This window comes from Calonectris borealis, chromosome 2 (assembly GCF_964195595.1).
Source record: "Calonectris borealis chromosome 2, bCalBor7.hap1.2, whole genome shotgun sequence".
Classification (NCBI taxonomy): domain Eukaryota; kingdom Metazoa; phylum Chordata; class Aves; order Procellariiformes; family Procellariidae; genus Calonectris; species Calonectris borealis.
In genome coordinates this window covers 52,906,174-52,923,029 of record NC_134313.1, presented here as the reverse complement: position 1 = coordinate 52,923,029, position 16,856 = coordinate 52,906,174, and the positions used below count along the sequence as shown (strand labels likewise).

The 16,856-nt window shown below is 40.0% G+C and overlaps 1 protein-coding gene across 2 annotated transcripts in view; it reads right to left on the bottom strand.

Moving 5' to 3' along the window:
- The window catches only part of SLC35D4 (solute carrier family 35 member D4), a 58,371-nt gene that overhangs the window by 34,487 nt on the left and 7,028 nt on the right, over positions 1–16,856 (bottom strand). Inside the window, exons 4-10 of one of the 2 annotated variants that reach the window (XM_075141987.1) lie at positions 14,180–14,261; positions 10,873–10,950; positions 9,440–9,465; positions 7,960–8,011; positions 6,743–6,791; positions 3,610–3,655; positions 2,543–2,578 (exon numbers count right to left, since the gene is read on the bottom strand). In XM_075141987.1, coding sequence (XP_074998088.1) covers positions 2,543–2,578; positions 3,610–3,655; positions 6,743–6,791; positions 7,960–8,011; positions 9,440–9,465; positions 10,873–10,950; positions 14,180–14,261 — 369 coding nt within the window. The remainder of the gene's footprint in view (positions 1–2,542; positions 2,579–3,609; positions 3,656–6,742; positions 6,792–7,959; positions 8,012–9,439; positions 9,466–10,872; positions 10,951–14,179; positions 14,262–16,856) is intronic. The other variant, XM_075141988.1, reaches the window with a different exon arrangement.

Sequence of the window (16,856 nt, the reverse complement as noted above, 5' to 3'; positions counted from 1 at the left end):
ATACCTTAACACCTGCTAAATCACAAAATTTAGTGCTGGGCACCCTCTGACAGGGGGTGCACACGTTTACAGTAATTCTGACCCAGAACTGCCCGTGAGGACTTAGCGCTTATTCAGAGAACGTTCAGAGTAAAATGCCCTCCACTCAGTGTGATTTAAAAATACTTTAGACTGTTTTCTACAAAAATTAAGCTTGTGCAATAAAGCTGTGTGTGCACATACATACATAGCTCTACATAGCTCTCAAACACGCTGACCAGCTTCATTCAAATTTGGGAAGTGACAGTCATCTCCAAGATAACTACATGCACAGAGGTCTCACAAAGAGACAAACGGCAGAAAGATTTCAGCCGCATTAGACATTGGAGGACCTTCACGGCAGTGGCACATCATGGAGGTCACAAACAAGGCAAGAGCTTCCGCCAAATTTCACACCCTTTGAAACATCATCCGCTATTATGACAAAACAAAACTCAGAAAGACATCAGATTTCAATTTATCCCATTGCCCATGGTACTATTTGTTTTCCCTAGACAAGACGAGCTCCAAATGCTATGGAGTGCGAGCTTCTCTAACATATAGAAATACACACATACCTACATATATAGATACATAGACATATAGATATCCACAGACCCAAGCCAAACAAATGAGCATCCAGTCTTCTACCTCCTTTAAGTAACCTATTTTCCAGCAATTGCTTTGCACCATCATCTTGCAAACTACATTGACCTTTAAGCCCCTTAATGGTGAAAATCTTTGCAAGCTTTGATAACATATTTTTGCTTTTAAGCAGATGCTAAAAAAAGCCATCTTCCAATTTGCACAATTCCATTGTTGGTTTTTTGTTTGGTTGGTTTTTTTTTCCCAAAACAACAGTTTTAAAATACCACCGCACTTCACAGTTCCTTAGCGAGACGTTTCTCCCTTTCAAAAGCCTCTAAATCAATAATACTTTCCATGTAACGTGGAACTCCTGCTCTCTGCTGGACACAACTCCACAGACTTCAAAGGATACCATCAACTAACACAGCATGAACCCAGCCCTGACTTTTCAATCAAAGCTGCAAAATTAAGACCTTCAGCCAAAATCTGAAGGTAAAGGTTCAGGCCCAGATGCAGTTTTCAACTTAAATGACAACTGAGAGCCACAGTCAGGCAAGTGCCAAACGAAAAATTGATTTTACTGCTTGTTTCATGATTCTCCCTTTAACACAGACAAATAGCTACAGCTCATTCAAGACTTCATGGGTTATTTCTGCACACAGCAGCGTATTTGCAAGTTCCATGACTAATTCTTCAAAACACTTTCAATAAACACAACTACCTTCTTTGAGTAAAATTGATTTGCTTTGCACTTCATAGTAGATGGAAAACAACAACTGACTTAAACAAGATCCTACTTCAAGCAAACTGATATTCAGATATTGTGAACACGTGGGACCCTGATGAATAGACACTGGAATCACAAAAACGCAAAATCAGAGGCCTGCATTACTTATTTATGGAAATAGGAGATTTGATTGAACTAAGATAGAAAGAGATACACAGTATTACCATGTTGATGATGCTCACAAGATAAATGGGAATTGAAGGGAAGTAACCGTCCTACAGTGGTGTCCCTGATGTGTTCCTATCAAGGATCTTTAATATGGTCATACAAGAACACACATTGACCTAGTTAAATGGATAAGCACAACTTCACTTTTGTTATGCTTATTCCTAGCTTCTGCACTCTCTTTCATTCCTTTTGACCATCCTTTCTTAGAATTTAGTATCTGTACTACATAGTGTTCCCACACAACTTCAGCTACCATTCCAAGAAAAGAAGTCAACATATACGAGACGTGATTATGGATGGAGGAGAATCTAGTAAAGTCTCTATATGCCTTGCTTCAAATAAAGCCTCACAAAAATCTACCAGAACCCATGCACACCAAATGTTCTGGCTTATGATGGCTTTTTGAGGAAAGGACTGACTTTTTTTTTTTTAATAAAAAAACCGCAGGGGAGTCTGGTCAGTGACTCAGGCTCTTTCGCTAACTACAAAATAACAAGCCACTTTTGTATCTCCAAATCAGAAAAACAACTGAAAGTCTGAATTACTCAATCCCACTAACAGCACTCTGAACAATCAGTTACTGCTTGTGTTCTTTGCACATCGTACTTTTGTAATCACTACCTCCCCTTCTGGCAATTTTGTACAAGTTTTATTTTCTGAAGTGGGGTATTGCCAGGGAGTTACTCTGTAAATATTATTTCTGGAAATGATAGATCACTTGTGCACATGGTGATTAAAAAACTCATAATTAACACCTCGTTACCTCCCCAGGTGTATATTGGCATGTTCACCTATAACCAGAGCCAAAAAAATTCAGCTGCTAAGTCATTCAGCTTAGCACTGTTCTTTCAGTGAATGTCCTGCTAAATAAATACATTTAAGTAGTGGTAGCTATGAGTTTCCTAAACAAGCCACAGCTGAAAATGAAAACATATACCACATAAAACCTGCTATGGTGTATCAAAGGCTTATTCATTTTACCTGAATACATAGTTGATGTACTGTTGGTCCAGATCACTGGGAGAGGAGGGGAAAAAAAAAAGTGTTCTTTTAGTAATGCAGTTCATTTGATATAAGAGATCAGTATATTAAGTAGTATTATAACACTGTAATATTACATAATATTCATATTCTATAATATATAACATTAATATTATATTTTACATGACACCATGTTACAATGTTATGTAATACTAACATTATATTATAATTATATACATTATAACCATAATCTATTAATATTATAATATTACCAATATGTTAATTGTCATATTAATTTACACATCATTTGCACATTATTTCTGTGGTTACTATGTCAGTGGGAGTCTCATTTAAAGTGAAGATAAAGTGAGACTGACTAAAATTTAGACCCTTTAAAAGGAGACAGAAAATGGTTTTGAAATAAATAAGCTTATCCGTATCCTATACGCACATGTATATTATGTACATATACATAATATGCAGTGGCAGCATATCCATCCCCATCCATACAGACAACTGCAGATTATAGACACTGCGAACATGTAATGCCACCTGCTTTCAAAACAAATATTGTCTGGCTGAAGTTCTAACATGCACATGGGATTAGTGCAAGGTTTCAAGGTTTTTAAGGTACTCAGCCATTCCAGTCCCGTGGCAAGTCACCAGCTGCTAAACACCTTCGAGACTGTGTCACAAAGGGAGATACTGACAGATTCAAACCATGCAGCTTTCAAGGCTAACACAAACTAACATTTCCTCTTAATGCCTGTGCCAATAATTAGGGGTTCTTTTTCCAGGACTGAGTCATCATCCTTTGATAATACACTGTTTAAAACTAATTCAGTGTTCAAGTTAGCAGTATAACTATCAATAACCACATGGTATTGTTATCAACAATAAATAAGACTCCTCTTGCAAGAGAAGTCATTAATGATTAACCAAGAGTGACCCAGCTCACACTGATAACACAAAGATCCCTACAGTTTACCTGACTGCTACACAGATGTGTCTCTAACCCTCTTTGATAGCAATCTCTTTCTTTTTAAAAGAATATGAAAACGCATTACCTTAAAGAGCTAGGTTTCCATAACTTGTGAAATACTTTGTAAGCCCCTGTAATTGAAATGACATGTGTAATTGCCATAACATGCAATCATTCTGACAAACAACAGCTTGTTTGCCTGTGGTACCGGAGACGTGGAACCCCTCTGAATTACAGTTTAGTAACACGGCACAAAGGATGCCTAAACCATGAGTAAAATGAACCTATTGCTTCAAATTAATGGTTTTCAAAGTGTTATCACCTCAGAGTACTGTCATGCTATGTGTTTCTGCTAGTCCTTCTGAAGAAGGGACAACTCCTAGCTAATGGCAACTACAAAGGAGAGAGAGAGTGTGTGTGGACATGTGTGTGTAAATACCTACAGAAAAGTGTCGCAGAATGGGTTCTTCAGCCCACCCCATTTTTTGGGTAACTTCTATGATGTGTTCATCTACGTAGACTCCTCCAGCTGTTGGCTCTGAGCCGTCTTTCCTGTTTAGAGTTCTCTCAGCTCTAGGGTCTCCAGGTTCTTTACATTCTTGACCTACCCACCTCTTGGTTAGCTCCCATTTCTATTCTGGGAAAAGCTTTAAGCACTCAAGGAAGGAACAATACAGCTTCAGGCTCTATTTTTTCAGACCCTTTCTTCAAGGCTTTGTGAGGCTTTTCTTGATTCACAAAGAAAACCAGAACATGAAAAGCAAATCCAGTAGAACACTATGTTATATATGTCTTCAATTCTGCCTCCATTAGCCAAGCTGAAGGGTAGAACACATATCCTTTCTTTACTGCTTTGTCTTGATTAACTGTGCGATAAGTTAGTTCATACTCTTCGCTGGGTAAAAAACTGGCTGGATGGCCAGGCCCAGAGAGTTGTGGTGAACGGAGTTAGATCCAGTTGGCGGCCGGTCACGAGCGGTGTTCCCCAGGGCTCAGTTTTGGGGCCGGTCCTGTTCAATATCTTCATCAATGATCTGGATGAGGGGATCGAGTGCTCCCTCAGTAAGTTTGCAGATGACACCAAGTTGGGCGGGAGTGTTGATCTGCTGGAGGGTAGGAAGGCTCTGCAGAGGGACCTGGACAGGCTGGATCGATGGGCTGAGGCCAACTGTATGCGGTTCAACAAGGCCAAGTGCCAGGTCCTGCACTTGGGCCACAACAACCCCAGGCAACGCTACAGGCTTGGGGAAGAGTGGCTGGAAAGCTGCCCAGAGGAAAAGGACCTGGCGGTGCTGGTTGACAGCCGGCTGAACATGAGCCAGCAGTGTGCCCAGGTGGCCAAGAAGGCCAATGGCATCCTGGCCTGTATCAGAAATAGAGTGGCCAGCAGGAGCAGGGAGGTGATCGTGCCCCTGTACTCGGCACTGGTGAGGCCGCACCTCGAATCCTGTGTTCAGTTTTGGGCCCCTCACTACAAGAAGGACATGGAGGTGCTGGAGCGTGTCCAGAGGAGGGCAACGAAGCTGGTGAAGGGCCTGGAGCACAAGTCTTATGAGGAGCGGCTGAGGGAACTGGGGTTGTTTAGTCTGGAGAAGAGGAGGCTCAGGGGAGACCTCATCGCGCTCTACAACTACCTGGAAGGAGGTTGTAGCAAGGTGGGGGTTGGTCTCTTCTCCCAAGTAACAAGCGATAGGACGAGAGGAAATGGCCTCAAGTTGCGCCAAGGGAGGTTTAGACTGGACATTAGGAGAAATTTCTTTACTGAACGAGGGGTCAGGCCTTGGAACAGGCTGCCCAGGGAAGTGGTGGAGTCACCATCCCTGGAAGTATTTAAAGGACGTGTAGATGAGGCGCTTAGGGACATGGTGTAGTGGGTATGGTGGTGTTGGGTTGATGGTTGGACTGGATGATCTTAGAGGTCTTTTCCAACCTTAATGATTCTATGATTCTATGATCTGTTTGCCCTTTCTTATAGCATCTTTATTCTGTGTTAGTTGATAGGAAATCTAATTACACAAAAAAACCTCAACAGTCATATCAACAACTTTCAAAAACAAGAGAAATAGAAATAAGCTGTATTTTAACCATAAATATTATGTTGGCACTTCCTACACATTTCAAGCACAGAGAAGAGGTCTCCTGAAGACTCTCTAAGCAGCTTTCCATCTCCGTGGCACAGCAGTGCTTTACAAATGAGACCTCTCAGCTTTGAGAAAGCAGTAACATCACTCGTTACAGCGAACAAGTATTTGAAGTGAAAAACCCTTAGCTTTTTGTTTTATCTAAATGAGCAAATGTTTACCATATAACACTTCCTAAAGGGAAAAAAATGTATTATTTCTTATCTGTATGTTAACAACATTTTCCAATGGGATCTCTAGACCTCCCTAGATACAAACACATATAAACACATAACCTCTGCCCTGAAAATTTCACAGTATGAATAGGCAAAATAAAGAAGGAATCATCCCTAATTTGCAGATAAGACTTAACATATGAATGAGTCACTCGCTAAGTCTATAGGACAGTTAAGAACCAAATGCAAGTCCCTTATTATCCAGCCTAATGCTCCAAAAGACACAAATCTCCTAGCTAAAAATTATTACTCTTGTTTTCTTCAGATTTTCTGGGTCTGGCTGTTTCTAGACTTTCAGGGAAGAATTATGATTTATCCAAATCAATGTTTAGTCGGAAAAAGACAAAAGAAAGTCTGACAGGTCATGCAACTCACTGTTAAAATTTTTTAAAAATGCATATGATTGCATAAAAACCCCCAACATTTCAACATCCTTCCTCTGGGAGTACATTCCATGATATTTTAGAATATTTTTATTGGTTTTTAAATAAAATCAGTGTGTGCAATAAAGCTCCAACTACAAGTTATTCCTTATTTTTTTTCATGTTTCTTCTCCCCTCAGAAAGAGGTGTCTCTTAGCAGGCAACCATCAAAAACTCCCAGAAAAGCTTAGTGCTGATTAAAATTGTATGTACATTTTCTCATCCGCTGTTAACTGACTGCAATATCTAGTTTATTCTGCTGTTGTTTTCAAAGTAGAAGCTATAAAAGGGACGCATTTTATCTTTACTGAGCTTCTGCATTCTTTCCCAGTGTTTCTTACATCAGGAACCTTAAATATCAGTAACTTCATAATAAAGCTGATTTGCTCCTCCAACACATTTACTCTTCCTAATTCTTCTTCCAAAAGAAAATTACTTACCAACACAGATCAAGTGAATTAGAGCCCATAAATAACCATTTGGATCAAACTGCAATAAAGAAAATCTACATAAATATATGCACGTTCATGTAAACATACGTATCGTTATTTCCCTGCAGTTAGCTTCACAAAGCAAGCACAGTGAGTGGGAGCTATGCTACAAAGAAAGAGAAGATGACTAAAGAAGACTAGGAAGACTGAAGTTTTTCCTGTCCCACTTAGAGACCTGGCATATGCCAGTTACCCAGGGTCTCAGCTAGTCTTGGCAAAGATAGCTCTATTTCTTTCAGATATGTACACCATTTTAAACCATCTGAGAACACGGACCCCAGTCTGTTTAGTCTTGTACTGGCAGTCAGGGAGAGGCAAGAGGATCAGAGGAACATCACTAAGGTTTTTGTCTTGTCTCTTTTCCCCTCTCAGCCCCTGCAGGAGCTAAGCAGTCTCTCTCCCCAAGGCTCTCACTAACCACAGAATATCCAAGAGTGCTTTAAACAGACATCTGCCTCTGAGCAAGGTGGGCTCTCTTCACAATCCATGGGGAAAAATAAACATTTTTGAGAGGAATTCACCTGGCATATTTTAGATGTCTGCTTTCAGGGGAGATGAATTATACACCAGAAGTTCCTGCTCTGCACCATGGACTATGAAGGGAGCTAGTACAGGTGCAACACTTCTGATGGCTACATTCGATCAGATGCATCCAGACAAGTTCCTAGATTCATCCCACCTGACTTCAGATATTAACTAAAGTATCTAAAACAAGGAAGTAGCCTTCCTAAGTCTCCAAAAGAGAAAATGACCTCCAAGGAATAGATCTTTGCTGGACTGAGCTACTCTCTGGAGGTACTTCCTTTCTTTCTCCAGTAGCTACAGAAAGCACGTAGAGTGATTACAAAGCTAATTTAGGAACCTCCTGAAAGTACACGTAATTAATTTAAACCTAAGTGATTTGCTCTAAGCCCTCTATGAACTCAAACTATGGTTTCCCCAGCCACCAGCTTCACCGAAGAGTGGCATGTCTGCACTGCTCAGAGGTTTTACCATGATGCAAACACATTAAAACCAGCAAGACTACCACACAGCAATAGGCAAAATTTACAATTCCTTTGCAAGAATCCCACCCTAGTTTGCAAGTAAAAGCTGCATCCCTCATATGCTAACAAGATGTCAAACATCAAGGTCTAACTAGAGCTGCTTTACAAAGCAGAGCTCACCTGTGTGTCACATAAAGGAAGGCACACTGCTGCAACCAGGAGGAACAGCACACTGTGGAGAAGAGAAAACAAACAAGTCCAAAAGCTCGTAACCTGGATTTGTACTCTCAGCAAAGTATAGGCAATTCCACTCAGTTTTACACTGACATTTCATTTGTTCAATTTTTATTCCATATTTTAAAAGGAATTTCTGCCACCAAAATTAGGTTTTACATCATGCATTCTTCATAACTCATACATAGCAAGGCTGTATGAGAGGAGAAGCAGCGCAAAATATGTCAGCAACGATGAAAACAAGTTTTGTGGTAGGGAATATTATTCTTCACTTGCCATTTGGCTTCCCTAGGCTGCTTCAGAAAGCCAAAATCAACCTGGCTGTGAATGGCTACCAAAAAAGTTCTTTCATTAAGGTGAAATGCCTATTACAACAATTCCAGCACAGGTGACTCCATTAAAAGTTATGGTGTAACTCCAGGACATAGAGCAAAGTGGGAGTGAGCGGTATTACGCTAGAAATGGCTTAAGGACAGCACAAGTCCTCCCCTAGTCCACTGACTTCGACTAAACAGATTCTTAACCTGTGGCTGAGTAAGTATTTCTACAGGCTACACTGAATACACTGATACGGAATTTCTGTGGACTGTCACTATCAATAATAACAAACATTTGCTTTTGCAGCTTATTTTCCTGCTCTCTAGGGGTATAGGAAAAGATAGAATAAAGATGATAAAAAACCTGGTATCCTCGACAATAATCCTGTGGTGAAAACAAGGCCACAGTAAGTCAGATAATGGAAACAACAGGTAGAAATTAGGAAGACGGTGCCTCTAAGTACACTAAATAATAACCCAATATTATCCACTCTAAATACAGCTAGCAGATTACAGAATGTGGAGGACAACAAATATGTGTTCTTCAAGGGGATGGGGGGCAAGAATGAAACTTTTAACACATCACTGGCCGACTTCTGTTTGTCCCTTTCTACCATCTTTTTGAAGCCTAACCAACTAGGGCCAATAAAGGTTGGTAGGTTGTGTAGCTTAATCTGAATGATTCTAGCAGAACTGGGTATCAGTCACCTTTTCTTTCTTAGGAAAGGCATTTTTAGCTATTTTCTATCACATTAATTATCTTTCTCTTACTATTTAAGATTACCCACTGGAACTGCAATCCTGATTTCTATCTCCTTTCCAAAACCATACTTACAAGCACTGCTTTGTTATTGAGGAAGACTGGCCTTCTGGCTTTTTTTATTTTTATAAGAAGAAAAAAATGTATCTATTTAAGCAATTGTTAAAAAAAAAAAAAGAAAATACATTTTAAAAATATTTAATTACTCCTATGTTGCAATTTAGGCTCACCGCCCACGGGAAAGTGCCTTACATTCTTCATTGTTTTGGTGTGCCATTATCTGAAGCAAATACAGAAGCTGGAGCCAAAACAAGTCTGAATCTGAATCTGAGCCATTTTAAAAGCTTACCTACAGACTTTCAGATGAGAGGTCTGCTGTAAAAAAGAAAGTATGATTAAAAAAATTAAAATTTGAAAATAAAAATGGTGAAATAGTGCTTTCTCCTTCTAAAACTAGGACAGTGATGACAGCTGATCTTACTGCACCAAACACATTAAAAATCCAGTGAGCAACATTCAACAGCCCACTATGTTTGAGCACAGCTTAGCAAATTTAATTTCAAAATAAGAACCAGGACTACAGATTAGCCTACTTCAACTTGATTTATATTTTCAGATTACTTACCAGTAGGTAAACCTAAAGCCAGACATGAACTTTATACCTGGTCCTCAAACTTAACTTGAACTATACCAAAACTATGTATCGTATGTACTCAAATACTGAGTATTCTTAATTAATTAGGTACTAACCCAGCCAAATCAGTCTTGGTCTAAACTCATGAGAGTTTCCCAATCCTTTGGTCCAAAATTATTCTGCAGAAGCTTTCCAGAAAAGACCTGTATTTGCATTATCCTTATCCGTAATGCTTTTGCTTTCCAAGAGAGGAGACAAACACATGAGCTAGAAGGAAAATATGAAACACTTTGACAGGGACACTAATCAGAGGACAATGCCACAGGGACATGCCATGGTACACACTGCTATGTCCCTTAGGCATAACCTTAGTGACCTCTTCAGTTTGTTAGGAGTAGCAAACATGGCCATTTATTTGTCTTCTACGTATACATCAGAGGTAATGAAAGGAAGATCCCTTCCACAGCAAGCCAGGGGCCACTGTAGAAACAACTTTGTGATGAATGATTTCCCAGTGTTACCTCACGCAGCAGTTCTCCGGTCAATTAGAAAACTATTTCATAGCCTAAAAAGAAGGGTCCCCAACGCAGTTTGTCAGAAACAAACCCAGCTCTTACTAAGGGAAGCAGGAATTACTTTCCTGACGTTAATAGGTCTTGGGACAGGTTCTCAAGCATCCAAAACAAATCCAAAAATGCACTGTTTTTCCTGCATTTCATGTGAAGATATGATCTATCTATAATCATATAATACATCAAATACTAGATAGATTATACTGGTCAGATCTAAGGACCCAGTCCTCCTCCCTCTGTGCTCAAACAATGAGATTCTTACGTGGGGCATGAGAGAAGGGCGATAGTAATTTTCAAAAGGAAAAAACAAGCAGGACCAAGTCAGTCTTAAAGATGCAGATCAAACTGTCAATACACAGTTTGCAGTGTTTCATCAACTAAAGGGGAAAAGAAAACATCAAGATAGATAATTGTCAACAGCAAAGCTCTCTCTGGGTCTCATTAATGACTAGCTATCACAGCGAGCCTAGAAAAGCATACGGCACTAATGCCTGTATTAAAAGAAATTAGGTGTCTTGTTATAGGGCAATTATATCAAGGAGGTACCTTGAATGTATCAATTAACAGATCAATTACCTCTTTCTGCACAAACTTCTGGAACCCACAGGTTATAACTTCTGCCGCGTTGTGCACAGTGAGGAACACCGGGATTGGCTGCCATTGGGAGAGAATAAAAACGCCCAAATCAACCCAGAACATAGGAAGGGGCACTCCTCTTAGGGACAGCTGTCCCACATGTTTGTGGTTTTGGGTTTTGTGTTGTTTTTTAAGCTGTAAACCCATGTCACATCTCCTAAAAGGGACTTAGACCCATTCCAATCACTATTACATGGCACAGGCATCTTTAAATGCAGACCCTGCTTGCTTCTTCTCCCACTTTTGAGTGCTCAGTCGGTTTGTTTGTACACAGCTACCTCGATGAGATTTACTCTAAGTTTCTGCCTCTAGTTTTGCCTCTTTGTTCAAATCACTGCATCCTCCACAGTAAACAGTTCTCATTAGTTTTCCCATCTCTGTCTGCTGGTACTAAGATACAGTGCAACAGAATTATGGGCAAGATGATTTTAGGCGATTGCTTTCAGTTACTGCTAGGAAGAGCTGCCCGAAATTAGGGTAGAAATGTAATAGTTCATGCACAAGTGATGTTGAAATTATACCCACTGAGGTATCTGGACACAATCCCAACATGAAATCATTAAGAAACAAACCCCAATGATAACAATAATGAATCAAACACCCATTGCCCCAGGCAAACCCAACCAGAATTAGTGGTTCATAATACTTCCTCCAAATCAGATCCATGGTCTCTCAGACAGTTGAAACAGAAGCAATTATCTGCTCCGTTTAAGATAATCCAAAGACTAAGGCAGTTTTAGGAAGCAGTATTTCCCCACTTGTGTATAGTATTTAAATCACACAGCAGAGAATGAGTTCATTTCCCAGTGATGTTGATACCTTTTAAGTATCAGGTGATGTAAGCAGCAAATATCTCTTAAATTTGACTTTGTATTCAGAAATCTGTATTTTCTGGATTTTTCTTTTCATTCCCATAAAGCTGGATAAGCATCGCTAATTAAACATTTTAAGTCATAATGACAACTTGGGTGGATCCATAAACACAACAGTTACACCAAGATAACTTTTAACACCTCTAAATTAGCAAAGAATGAAAATCACAGAAACACAACTGGCATGAAGTTGTCAGCCCCAGCTTCACAAATTCTGAAAACCAATTCTCAACCCTGTTGCTGGACAACTGAGAACATAAAACCAGAAGTATCTAACATAAGCATCCTGAGCCTGACACAATAATAGGAAATACAAGAAATAACTATACATAAGGAAAGTTGACAGCAGAATTTACATTCTTCCTTTTGTGAAGCCAATTTATTGGGTTTTTCTTTCCTCCCCCCTGCTTTTGGCTCTTCCAAATGTGTTTTGGAGCCAACAATGGCTCCAGTTTGCCTAGCCCAGTTAACCTTCTCCATATGTCTATTGTCTTTGATGTGAGTATTTCTTAAATTTGTGAGTGGGCTTAATGCTTATGAAAAGAAAGGTTTACTGGTTGGGCAGGCAGGGTGAATACACTCTGTACAAACCTCCCCTCGCAGCTCTGCATACTTTTGTTAATGCATCACAGTCCAGAGCTAAACAGCCCTCCTCCAGTTCCAGCCCTGAACTCCTGGGTAGGGGAGACTGCCAGCACCTCTCGGGAGAGGCACAAACAGAGATTAAGATTGTAGCCCTGCCAGTATACAGGAATGTTTGAAAGTGGGTCTCCCTGGCTTTGATCAAAAAAGTGCATGTAATTTCTCCTTTAGGAATTAACCCACTTAATTCAAATATGCTGCTGAGGTGAGCCAATTCAGGTACGAGTTTGGGAGAGACAATTTTCCTTCTCACTGTCTCATAAAATTGTTGTACGCAAAGTTATTGTAAGTAAAGCTTCTACGTAGGATTTAATTTAGCCCCAGTACAAGGCATTACATAGTAACTATGGCCTAAGACTACTTGTCCTTTTGTCTCTCCTCCTAAAATGGCCACAGAATTAGGCCTCTAGATCCCCATTCATGTACAACAAAAAGCCATTCAGAAATGGAAGATGCTTCTTAAGAAAGCATACAAATCAAAACCATTCACAGCCCCTCTGCCACTCCAGTGCCTCTCACTCTTGAATGACCAGAGCAGGGACGGGAGGGAAACAAGGTAACTTACGGGATGACTAGGAAGTAAGAAGGAATAGCAGAGAGGATGTGATTCATACCTCCTCCACCTCCCAGATGAGCAGACAGAAAAGATGCTGCTGCCAAGGCTTTTGCTGTTTCCAGACAGGACTCTCTTTAGGGATCTTTGCTCAGTTTACACCAGGGAAGCCCAATGGACCTTGCTTTAACAAGGAACCAAGAGGAAGTAAATGCAATCACCCCAAAACAGAGCTAATCTGAAGGCACGGGGCTTCTGAGCACATGCCTGTGCTTTCCAAATGTCACTTGGGTCTGAGATGAGGCCCCCGGGCTTGTTTGTGACGACAGAGACCTCCTGTCCTTTTCTGCCCTACCTCTCCACTGGGATGTTCAAGGGATTACTACAAGCAGAATCTTGTCAAAAATTCCCTTTTGATCCTTCTTAGGGCTTAGGAGCTGGCAGGAGCGAGCTGGCTCTGGAATTAGATTAAGAAGCATTGACAGAATGCAGAAGGGAACTAGTGCAGAATCTGGCCTTACAGACTGCATAACAGCAGTAAAATATTGCTGTTTTTTAAAAATTCATGTCACCGCTTCTTTTTTTGGTGGTGTTTTTTTTTTAAGAAAGACTATATCGTTTAAGTAAAAAGCATTCAACTTTAATGAAAGCAGATTTGATATCCTCTAAACATTTGGTAGGTTATTGTGATTCAAATGGATCATAAAACTGATTAATCTAACCTCTTCCCTAATCTCTTTCCAACTTTCAATTTATTTTTTCAAATCCTGTAAAGCATCAAAAGCCTCTCACTGGAATGGTCTTCGTCCTTTTCCTGGAAGGATTTCCCACAGATCCCACAGCCCCATTCCCCCTTTTGCAAAGTTACAGCTAGAACTTCTTCATCTTCTTCCCTACTTGCACAACTGAGACCATTGAGGATCTGTTCTGCAAAACACTGAGTACTCTGGAGAGATGCTGAGTGCTTTGGACTGTCATGGAAGTGTTTTTTGATACTGCTCTAGACTTCGTAGGATTGGACTGCTGCTCTAGCACCATTAACAATGTATGTATTATTAAACCCCTCCTCCCTTCTTTCCCCCCAACCCAGGAACAGCATTAAAACCTTGTATGAAGGGAATGTTCTTTGCTCATAAAGTAGAGGTAATAAAGAACTGACTTCTACTTGTGCGTTTCTTACCAATCTAGACAGTGCCCTAGAGCCAGCATAAATAATGCCAACAAACAGTATTGAAGCAGGAAGCCATGACAGGACTTCAGACCTGTGAAAACAATTAAAATCCCATTACTTCACCACATTCTGTTTACATACAGTCAGCAACAGTTGCTTGCAAGGAATATAATAATACATATATATGTACATATATTCCAAAGGTGTGCATGTTAAATTCATTGTCTGATTGTCCAGAATTCCTCCCATGTAGTAAAGAAGTCTAAGACAGAAATTAATCACTTCATCTAATGCCAGGTAGGAGCTATCTGCAGATATATTTTCTTTCTTTTACTCTTTCCCTGGCTCCTCTCCCTGCAAAATTGTTTGCTTCATAGCAATTACTCCTATTGGTTTTAAGGGAGAGAAATTTCAACTAATTTCCTTGATGTGCTGTAAAAGGAAGAAAAACTGACAAATGAAGGCAGAAAATGGCATACTTGCACAGACAGCACACATTTTCACTATGTACAAATACACTTGCCCACCCACACATTCATTTCTCAGCCAGATTTACAAAGAGATTCTTCCTAAAGATCAGATTGTCTCTGTGGGAGCCTGTCTCTTGAGATTTCCTAATGATACTCCTTTGTCTAAGCCAAACTCCTAGAGGCAGTTTGACAACTAATGGAAGAATGAAGTCATCACAGATTGATCTGATTTTTTTTTTAGCCATGGTTATTGCAGTAGGGTCAGGTTTCAGTTCTGAGAAGGGGCTTCAGAATTTGCACTTTTCCTTTTTTGGTCTTGGTACTTAAGGGGAAAAAGGGATCAGGTAGGTGGTAAATTTCAGAGAGAATAATGTAAGATTTTGAGCAAGGGAGGAAAGGAGTAGCAGTGATCTAAAGGCCTGATCCAAAGGCTTCCCAGGACTGAAGACACTGCTACCCCCATTCACTCTTCCCAAGCTTTGATCTAAAGTCAAGAAAATGTTAGTGAATAATGCTCATTCTCAAAACCAAAGCAAACTGCTTGTAGTTCCTTAATTTGGATTACACTTCCAACTAGCATGTAAGAGTTAAAATGTAATTATAGGTACCGCTACACTACCACACTTCATGGAACACAAGAAGAATAGACCACTAAACGATGAAATCAGAACAGTCTGAATGAAGATAAAACATGCCCAAAGATTCATGTAAACACAGACAAGGAAAAAAACCTAAACATCAAATTTCCTCTTTTTTTTATACATAATTTTCTAAGATACTTGATCAAAAACCCAGGGTAATGAAAATAGAGTCATCTTTAGATCCTTTCACTGGTATAAATATTTCTTCTGTTTTTTGGGATAGTCACCATCATTTTTTATAAAAACACTGTTCCTTTTAAGGTTATTGACTTCAACAGGAATTTCACTAAGACCAGGATCTAAAACTGTCATACCTCATTACCAACAAGTTCACATCAGGAACTAACAAAAAGACCCTCATCCTATTGGAACTGCAATAAATGGAAGAAAGGGGAAGGCAAGAAAAGAAAGGAGGGAAAGATGAAAGGAATACACAATGAAAACCGAATTTTCATTTAGAACATAACACTCTTTCATGTTCCCCACCACTAAATTCTAGGAATCCCAAATGTATCTTCATCTCCAATGCAATACTGCGAAGTGCAATGGAAAAGGACTTCGGATGCTTTTTCCATGATGCTAGGGTACAATTTTATGCTGCCAAGTGGGAATTTCAGGACTGAAAAAGAATTCATGGATGTTTGATGTTACACCGTCAGCACCAACAATCTGTCTCATATGTAAACCAATTAGTAGCTTCTTATGTTGGCAATACAGTGATGTACATGCAAAACATGAAAGCTCAGTGACATAAAAGAACTGATGAGCTTGCGGTTGTAGGGCTAGATCCAAAGCCCACTAAAGTCAATGGGTTGCTTCCCCTAAACCACACTTTGGAGCTTTGGTTTAAGCAAGGCTCTGAGCTGCTGCTTAGCTGTGGGAAAAATTCAGCACTACAAGAAATGCCAACCAGAACACATAGGACTTATGTGTCTACGAGGGTTAGGCAGAAGCTGGGCAGCAGATCGCAGCTCTGGAAGCATCATGCAGATGCTACACATATTCCTCTGTGCTCCACAGAGCCCTTGCTTTATATGCAAGTTTTGCATACAGTCACCATTCACCCTTTAGAAGCAACAATGATGGTGACAGTCCCTTACAACTGGGAGTACTGGGGGAAAGCAGATGAAAAGCAGGATATCCACAAAACCTAAGAGAAATTACTCCAAGTAATATGTTTTTATTTGGTCTTTACTGCGAAGCTAGTATTCCAGACTTTAGACAACGAGTGATGATCTCTATGTAATAAAATAATTCTGCTGATACACTTTGGGATAACCTGAACTGGCTCAGAAAGCATATGAGATCAGTCCACATGTCAGAAATACTGAGACTTTCTGGAAATAAACAAATAAATGGGTGCCAGTTTATTATTTGATGCATCACAAGACTGAGAACTGGATATGGTATTCTTAAGTATCCTACACATACACACACACACACAAAAAAAACCCAGCTTGATTCAGAGACCAATATTCTGTAAGGGGGAGGAGGGCAGACATGCCCTTATCCCAGTGGTAGTACTAAGAAAAATAACCTTTGGAGGGGGAAGGAGGTTGAGAGGAAGTGGTACAC